Source organism: Notothenia rossii (genome assembly GCF_949606895.1).
Source record: "Notothenia rossii genome assembly, chromosome: 4".
Taxonomy (NCBI): Eukaryota; Metazoa; Chordata; class Actinopteri; order Perciformes; family Nototheniidae; genus Notothenia; species Notothenia rossii.
Window position 1 is genome coordinate 9,093,261 of NC_136902.1, and position 9,729 is coordinate 9,102,989.

The window sequence follows — 9,729 nt, forward strand, 5'->3', positions numbered from 1 at the left end:
TAGACCTGAATTTAAGATTAAAGGTCCCAGGTCATGGCCATTTCTACTGATCATAATTCCATTGTTGAGGTCTACTAGAATAGATTTACATTGTTCAATTTTCCAAACTCACATTGGTTTCTCATACAGCATCTCTGTATAGTATGTGTATTCACTCTCTGTCCTACACAGCTTGTTGGAGCTCCTGCCCCCCCCCCCCTCACTGTGAGCCCACTGTGCTCTGATTGGTCAGCTCGCCCACTCTGTTCTGATGAGTCCACCACCGTTACAGCGGAACATCAGTGATTATGTGTTACCATGGCGTTTGTTAGCAACCAGAAAATGACACCAGTAATGACAAACAGATGAGAATGCTGCGTGGGGTCTGGGTGCCGTGTTGGCGGGACGTTGCGAGACTCGCTGCTGTGAGGAGGGGACAGTGTGAGCTGGGTTACTGGTGTCGTTTCCTGGTGACTGCGTGGGGTCTGCGAGACATCGCGAAACTCAGCCTGAACTCAGCTTGAGAACCATGGATGCAGGAAGGGGGGGTGCTGAGGGGGCTGCAGCACCCCCATCTGCAAGGCTCCAATAGCACCCCCCCCCCAGCGCGTCACAGTTTCGCCGCTAAGAGAGTGTGTGTGTGTGTGAGGAGCTCCACGGATTGGTCCATTGGGTCGTCGTTACGTCACTTGGTTCCCGGAAGAAATAAATAGAAAAAGAGAAATCTCCAACGAGGCGTTCTGGGGCAGCATAGACAGGTCTTTTCTGTGTTAGAGTTTTACTCGCTACAGGGTGTACTTTGAGGGTTTGTGACTCTGCAGACCGTTTACATGCAGAACAAGCTGCACACAAGAGGACGGGTAATAACCGGAAAAGCATGACATGGGACCTTTAAGATTCGTCAGGATTTGACACCTGAAAACCCATGTTAAATACAACAAAATTCAATCATCCTCCCTTTTCTTTTCCTTTGGATCAATGTCCTCTGCTCTGCTGAAACATCAGAGTTGAAATGTGTGTGTGGTAGTGAGGGGGAGTTGTGTATTGGGCAAAGTGCAAAAGTCTCCGGGACCCAAGCTGCAGCAATGATGGGGGAGGTCCGGAAGAAGAAGCATTGTTTTGACAACTCTCCTCTCCCCTGGGGCTCAGAGCTTCTGTTGGTGTCTGTGGTTTTCCTTAGTGGGACTGAACTGGCCTTGAACCACGAAACAAGTGTTGACCACCAACTACGGGGGTTTTCTTTGTAAGTTTCTATTTCCTGGTTGTGTTAGTGTGTGTCAAGGAAGGTCAGCGGTTTTCCCATCGTTAATCAACCCCCCTGATCAAGGGGAGCTGTTATCAGTTGAAAGGCAGTAGCAGAAAAAAGTGTCTCTTTGCTTTTTCTTTGTCATCACTTATGTTAATACAGTCCCTTCCCATTTAAAGATTTTCTCCTTTCCAGGCCAAGGTTAAGGCCACAAACCGGCGGTGATAAGATAAGGCTGTGGGGAGCTTGATATCGTTAGCGTGACGGCGGCACATGGTGCAGTCTCCACAGCCCGAGGCTTTTCAACAAAGAGAGCTCTGGATCTGGCTGCCCTGGGTGCTGACTGACAGGTTTACACAGGAGGCTCAGGGGGAACCTTGTCAACATAATTAGTTAACCAGACTACTATGAGTGGCTTTGTGTTTGCTAGGATCGTGTGTTTGCGCTAACTAAAGTCAATGTTGTGTAGTATTATTACCTGCAGAAATATGACTGCAGTGTTTTAGAGCTTCAACAACACATTTCTCTTAGTTTTTAGATTCATTGTTGTGAAAAATCCCCATAAGAAGGCGCCCCTTCAAATTGTTTTATTTAACACTAGGGCTTCAAGGTTTAAAAAAAATAAACACATGTAAATTATTCTGACTGCAATCATTTACATGGGATTTACGGTAGTGAGGATCTTTCATAATAATAGTTGAAAGATATTCTTAAAATGATACCTAAAATATATATTTCATTCATTTTGTGAATACAATTTGTTGGTCTTTACATCTATGCAGCACCACGATCCCTAATCAAGATTAATTATTACACATCCTATTGAGATTCCTGCAACAAGGCATTAACAGACAAAAACTGCAGATCTGCTTAGACTGTAAACGGAGATTAGAGAATTAAAACCATTGTTTTGTGATCAGAATAGCTGCGATAGTGTCACCTCTACAAAGTTTCCAGACCTCCCAAAGGATTTGGTGTTGCTTGTGCTTATCTACTGGTGATAAGCAGCTTATTTAATGTGCTCAACCATGCAAGTAAACAAAGGGGATTTCCCTTTGGGCCATTATCGGGGCATTTCTTGTTCCTTGTTTTGGCCAGCCAGCTTGGCATTGTTCAAAGGTCTCTGGGCTAAACACAGATTTTTAGATGGCACAAAGAATAGTGGACCAACTTCAAATGAGAGAAAAGAACGAAGTGTTTACAGTCACCCTGTAATTTGCATGGGTTTTATTCAAGGTAATTGCTTGGTATGGCACTAATCTTTGAGACATTGGATTATTTCTACATGTGCCTGTAGAGCCTGACCTAAAGGGGACGTGTGTGTGTGTGTGTGTGTGTGTGTGTGTGTGTGTGTGTGTGTGTGTGTGTGTGTGTGTGTGTGTGTGTGTGTGTGTGTGTGTGTGTGTGTGTGTGTGTGTGTGTGTGTGTGTGTGTGTGTGTGTGTGTGTGTGTGTGTGTGTGTGTGTGTGTGTGTGTGTGTGTGTGTGTGTGTGTGTGTGTGTGTGTGTGTGTGTGTGTGTGTGTGTGTGTGTGTGTGTGTGTGTGTATCAGGGAACTCCCTCACAAGCTGTCACCCTGACTCCGCCTCCAAATATTTAAATCAGCCGCTCTTTTTTTTGTATTTTCTTTTTTGCCCCGGCCCTTCCCACTCTTTCCTGCCCAACACAATGAGGCAGGATCCTCCTTGTTGCTATGACTTCACTCCAGAGTCTGTATGAAATGCAACCGCTGACTGTTTGGACATCAGGACAGAGACAGAGACACATCCCGGTTCAAAGAGAAGCTCGGCAGGACGCAGACCAGGACCCTGTCAGCTGGAACGCTTTGAAAACCGTATGAAGTTCAAAACAGTTATCTTCATCCTGGAATTCTAACCCAGCGTTTGTCTCTCACGCTTTTGGGACTGTTTCTGCGACAAAGGTCCGGACGGCGTGGATGTGTGTGCTTTCTCACTGGATTTGGGGAGAGAGAGGAGGCTAGAAGTTGAGAGCGCAGCAGCTGGTTCCAGAATGGGCTGCGATCCATGAATCCAATTGAAGGATTAGGATGGTTTTTGTTACTTTTGACATGCCTCTGGCTTCAATGGTGAGCACTGTTAATGTGGTGGGAAACTATCCGTGTGTTAATTACAACTTCCTGGCCTTGTCTTTTGAGAATCTAGTGTGTAGATATTTGCTTTCTTTTTGCATACTTAATTATTTAATCTATGTTTGTCAGATTGTATTCGTGGTATCTGTTTTTAAATCTAAAGAGGTGAAAGCAGGCTCTTTGCTGAGAGCCGTCACGAAACTCAAACAAACCGGGTTTCGGTTTGTCCGTTGGTTCGCTGTCAAGAGTACAGGGTCCACATTTGTTTCCACTGTTTGTCCATGGAGACTGAACACTTCCTGACACCTGTATCCTTGCCCAGTTGGCCCAGAATCCCCCCTAAAAAAAATCCCTTAAATCACTTGTTTCCCTTTCGCTACAACTACTTTAAAACTTGCCCCATTTCCCCTTTCACCTTTTGTTTTAAAGCCAACATTTCTATTTGCAGTTAAGTCACTCTCCTCTTTGGACATCATCATTTAAAAAGATAAAGGGACTGAAAAGCTGAAAACCTTTAAGACCCCCCACTCAGATTTATTATCTTGTTATGCAACTGAATGGCCCACTTGTATGCCTTTACTCTAGTTAAGTGGTTTAACAAAGGGCTCGACTTGCTCTTCCTAAAATGGAATTAATTGGCTCGAGCTGTTCATAATATTTACATTTTTGTTTGTTGAATATACATGCCGCACATTTTATACTTGGATAATTATTTATCTGAATTGTAATGGAAGGTGTTTACTTTGAGTAACTGGGATGCTCAACCTCGGAAGACCTTTATCCAGTCGGTTTGTAGGTGCAGTTTGTTTGTACCCATTTAGTCAAAGTTTGACGGTCAGCGTTCTTGTTTTTGTTAAAGTTACAGTGTTAGTTTGACGTTCCCTATAAACAGAGACTTTCCAACTACCACAACTCAGATATATTCAGTGGGAAAGTTGATAAAAAATGTGTCATGAAACCAGATGCTTACAGCACTCATTTTCATTGCGTTTTACCACCAGCAGCAGCGAGTGATGGCGGACTTTATTTTGCCCCGGGTTATACCCCCCAGGCTCTGTAGAGTCTACTGGGCTGCCCTCTGATTGGTGGAGATGGCACATGTAGACCAAGAGCTGCAGGGATGGAAAATGTTGTTTACCGTCAACATTCAGGCTCAAGGTTACAATAGCTGCTATTAGCATAACACCCCTGGATCTCAGATCAAACTTTCCACAGTTGAGTTTTGTTGCAGGTAACGTAGGGGCCGGGTTCTCGCAAAGCAGTGAGTTGAGTAAAAAAACAAGTCTGTGTAATTCAGCTTAATTGATTTCTTGATTAAAAAAGACTCGCCATCTTGAGCCCGACAATGTTATAGAAGTACAACGCTTAATCAGGATTCTATGTGGTTAGACCTTTAATAATACATCATGTAGAAATCATTTCAAAATACTTTATTCGTTAACTTCATTTGAAAAGAAAGGCTCGACATATTCTGCTGTATGCTGGAAACCCACCTGTTTCCGCTGCACTGTAGCAATTAAAACCTGACAAAAGTTGTAGTACTTTAAAATGTTGGGTTATTCATTAATTGAAGCTTATTAGTTTAACATGTGTGCTGTTCTGAATTGGTGTCCTCATGGTTGATTGCATTTATTCTGCTGAGATAACAGTGTCAGCTGACTGTAATGGAAAGCTAATATTGTCATGTGTTTTTGCTGCATCTGCAGGAATGTCTTGTTATGTTGGGGACATACCAACTTTGGACATAAGTGTTTTTCCTGCATTGTGTTTGTATGTGCGTACGTCGAGGGGGGGGGGGGGGGTGATCAGTGAAAGAGTTTAGTGTCAGTGTCCTGGAATGTGAGTTCCTTGTCGCTGTTTGAAGGGGGGGTCAGCGGCCGGACTCCCCACCAGCAGATTCCTCTCTAACGGCAAAAACAACTGCTTCCTCAGATACTGCGGTGGCCCCTGTTTGTTTGCTTTGCTGCAGCTCGTAAAGTGGACAGAGATTGTCTGAGCGAGGCAGGGCCCGCTGACAGGGTAACAATGGAGGGGGACAATGGCCAGACTCAGCGCTCTGTTCTTATGGAACAACCTCCTTGTGATGTAATGAGCGTTCATGGCGAGGAAGTGGCCGTCCTTCCCTCTCCTGTTTGTGTCGGATCATCAGGATAGCTCTAACGGTCCGCTGATGTCATCCCTGCACAGAATTCCCCTCTGATTTCCTGTTGATCCTGTCCTTGTGTATTTCTCTCTTTCCTTCATTGTCTCATTCTCTCCGACTGACTGGAAACGTTCGTCCTTCGCCTTAACGTTGACAAGTTCCCTCGTGCCAAGTCTTTCATTTTCTGTTTGTTTTAAATGTCTCTCTGTCTGTGCTCCTGCAGGGTCAGGCTCGACGGAGAAAGAACATGACCGAGTTCCTGGGAGAAGCGAATATTCCCATCCCCGAGGCTCTGGGGGGGTTGGGCTCCCTGCCCGGCATCGGGGCCGGGCCTGACAGCTGGAAGAACCGAGCTGCCAGCCGCTTCAGTGGCTTCTTCAGCTCCAGCGCTGGGACGGGGGCCTTCGGAAAGGTAACGATCAGACAGAGAAGATGACACATCATATTGACCTTTCCTGAGTTCAGAGCACTTCACGCAAACTGATACTGCTGCGGACAAATGTGTTATCATGCATACTTGGAACATGAACAAATTCAGGGTGGAAATAAAACAATAAGAATAAAATAATGAATTAGATTCACACTGGCTTTGTTTTTAATTTGACATGTCCATTGGAAAGCCTTTTCAACATATTTATTCCCAGCCTCGACAGATACTGCAAAAACAATGTTATTCCAACTGTCGAAATATAAATTGTTTTTAATGACTGCTGTGGATTATTTCTACATACATTTATTGTATACTAGCGTAGCGTATTTTCTTCTGCCTGTTGCATAAGTTGATATGAGGCACGATTGCTTCCCAGACTAATCTCAGAATAAAATAAAAAAGCATTAAACGGTAGCGAGCTGCAGTGGGAGGGGGTCGGAGGCCGTTTCCCTTGAGGTCCTGATGATGAGGTAGTTTCCCTTGGAGGTCTCGTGTTGTTGGCTCTCACACTTTCCTCTGGAAGTGAGGAGGAGGAGGAGGAAAGGCCTCGCTCAATTCATCCATGGTTCGATTTTGAAAACACAATAGTGTGACGTTTTGGAAACACCTTTGCATGCTATTTGGAAGTTAGATGACGAGATACTTCTCTTTCAATGTTAGCAGAGAGCCTGTCTCTATCCAGCATTTGTTTAAATAGGACGTAGCTAACATGTTAAATATAGAAAAAAGCACACATAAGTAATAACACAATAAAAAATAAGGACAAATAAGTCGTCATCCATGGCTAACAAATGTGTAGCAGCATTTCAATAGCTACGTGGAAATGTCAAACCTTTCCTTACATTTCTGTATCATATGTTTAAAACAATAATCATCACCTTCCTTCTGATAAAACACACACACACACACACACACACACACACACACACACACACACACACACACACACACACACACACACACACACACACACACACACACACACACACACACACACACACTCCGATTGTCTCCCTGCCCTGAGGTCACATCCTGCACAGTAACAGATGTCAGGCAGAGACAGTATCTGTCACTCACCTGTCACTGCGTGCCTCATCTCTATTCACTCCCCCCCCCGTCCCCCTTCACCCCTCCAGGACCAGAGACCCTTCCCCAGGACCTGGACCTCTCACTCCATCCATATTGTAGAGATGAACCACTGTCAGCACGGCCTTTCACTAAGAAACGTTGAAAAGAAGTGCTAATCACTGATCACTGTTGTACAATTTCTCTCTATTAATAGTACTTCTTCCAAGGGGTTCATGACCTATAAACCTCTGCCCCCCCCCCCCCCCCTCTCTCCATGCTGTAGCTTTTGCCCCCACCCCTCAGTCTCCCATTGTTAAAGTGGTCTCAATGCACAGAGCTCATTTTCATAACTACGTAAAGCCTGCCAGGCTGAACAAAGGGCTGAATAGCAGCCACTGTTGGATTTAAGAATCAAGGCGCCAGTGAAGGACAGGATTTGAATGCTAATGCCTGGACTCATCTTTACTTACAGTTTGAGTGTGACAATAAATCGAGACACAAAGGACAGAAGTGGACAGTAATTCTCGCCGTCTCGCCGTTAACCTTGTTGAAATGTAATTAGGCTTTTTTTTGGTGTGTGGTTGCAGGAGGCGGACCGTCTGGAGCAGCTCCAGAGCAAACTGCACTCCTACATGACGTTCGGGCTCCCCAAGGTGCCGCAGCAGCTCTCCTTCAACCAGGACTCCTGGGAGGAGGAGGAGGAGGAGCAGGAGACCAACCTGGTGCTGGAGGACAGCTGGCAGATGCTGCTGGACGACTCCGAGGTGAAAACACACACAGGCTGGGGGGGTTTGGGGGGTTGTGTAAAGACACTGGAATATAATGTCAAATGAAAAGGGAATTGAGCTAGAAACCAAATTAGATTAAAAAAAAATTATTTATGTTCTTTAATTCCATAAAACTTGACGTGCCTTTTTTCAAAATATTAATTGTGAATTAGGACAAATAGCTTTTAGCTTAAAGATGCTACAATACCATTTCCTTTTCATTTGATCCTTTGATCCTTCAACTGAAAAAATGCTACTGTTTTGGTTCATAAGAAAAAACAGTTTTTGAAGCGTTATGCAAAACACCAAAACAATATTATTTTCGATACACTCAATACTAAGAGGACTTTTTTCCTAGTCTGGTTGAGTTTCAATGATAAGGACCACTTTTATTGTATTTAATTTATATTAATTTAATATAACTGTTGAGCAGGCTATCAGTAAAACAGCATGTTTTCCCTCCATAGGTCAAACATCAAAAAGGTCTAAATCTGGTGAAAAAAAAGGGGCATAGCTTACAAAATAAAATGTTATACTTAAACCTTAAATCTCCTTTGCATTTGATCCTTTTTATAGTAAATGTCATAGGAAACAAAAATAAACCTTGTAATTGCCATTTAATATCACTTTGTGGTGATTCAGTCAGCTGCTCACCTGCAGTACAGGTATGCTGACTTCCTGTTTCCCGGCATGCTCCTGACTCTCACTTCCTCATCGTGTGTCTCACTCCCACCTGATGCCTGTTTTCCCGGAATGATGCTTACAAAGCGATTTATGGTTTCACTGCTGTCGGTGAACCCGACATGCCAAAGTCAATTATATCATCGCACGCTGTCCACCTGTTAATGTTTAATCATAAAGACGCTCAGCTGCTGTTGCTGCCCGCTCCCATAATGTACATTCACCCCAAAGTTACACAAGCCACGACACTAACAAGATAATGAGAGTTACAGGAAAACATCAGAACCAGTTACGCTGGTGTCTGAGAGCGTGAAGGAAGGACTGAATCCTTGTATTCATGTGACCAATCCTTCAGGGTATGACTCAACAACAACAGCGTCAGCACACTTCATTGACATCATACAAATATGAAAAGCTTGCATACAAACAATGGAAATGAATCGATACAAACACGATATATTCACACGAAAAACCTCATGTATGACTCACTCTCAGTTTAAACATTGACTTTTTGATCAGGCTTTTAGCTTTCTCATAGAGGTAGTAATACGTCAGCAAGCACAAAGATTAAAGGGGCCCTAATATGCTCCTTTTCAGGTTCATATGTGTATTTTGTGGCCCAACTGAGACGTATCTCCCTGCTTTAATGTTGATAAAGCTCTTTAATGTTCTACTTTCTACTTTGAACTTTGGGATTGTAGCCTTTGCAGACCATTGACATGCACAGAAACCTATATAATACACTACAAGAAAGAGAAAACCCCCAAAAGGCATAATTAGGCCTCTCAAATCGAATGATATCTAAATAAAAAAAATCATATTTTCAGCCAAAGTATATGTGTTAAACAGATTTTAGCAGTATTGTAGGTAAAGGGTAACAGGAACTGGGTTTGTTGTGTAATGGTTGCCTACTCAAACACAGAGAGTGATTAAGTTGTAAATGTGACGAGGCGTTGTTCCACCGGGTGCCCTTTATAACATCCTCTATTTAAAAGGCAAACGAGACATCACAAGTTGAAGAAGAATATGTCAATGTTTATTTTATTTATAACAATCTGATGTGCGTTTGTTTTTATAGACCATCCTGTATTTAAAGCCTAGCAAAGGAGACACCACTAGTAATAACAATGTAATGCAATAAGATGAAGAATCTGTCAATGTTTCTGTTATATTTAATAAGATGCTTGTGTTTCCAGACGTTGACCCGGCGGCAGTTCCACCAGCAGGAGGCGATCTGGGAGCTGCTGCAGACCGAGGCGACCTACATAAAGAAACTCCGAGTCATCACTGATGTAAGGAACTACTGTACAGACCACTGATACTGTAT

General features: G+C 43.5%; 1 protein-coding gene across 1 annotated transcript in view; it reads left to right on the top strand.

The window, feature by feature from the left end:
• The window catches only part of plekhg5b (pleckstrin homology domain containing, family G (with RhoGef domain) member 5b), a gene marked incomplete at its 3' end in the record, with an annotated part of 59,752 nt that extends 50,031 nt beyond the window's left edge, over positions 1 to 9,721 (top strand). The window contains exons 9-11 of the mRNA XM_079679384.1: positions 5,680 to 5,868; positions 7,542 to 7,718; positions 9,599 to 9,721. Coding sequence (XP_079535510.1) covers positions 5,680 to 5,868; positions 7,542 to 7,718; positions 9,599 to 9,721 — 489 coding nt within the window. The remainder of the gene's footprint in view (positions 1 to 5,679; positions 5,869 to 7,541; positions 7,719 to 9,598) is intronic.
• Positions 9,722 to 9,729: the final 8 nt, after the last annotated feature.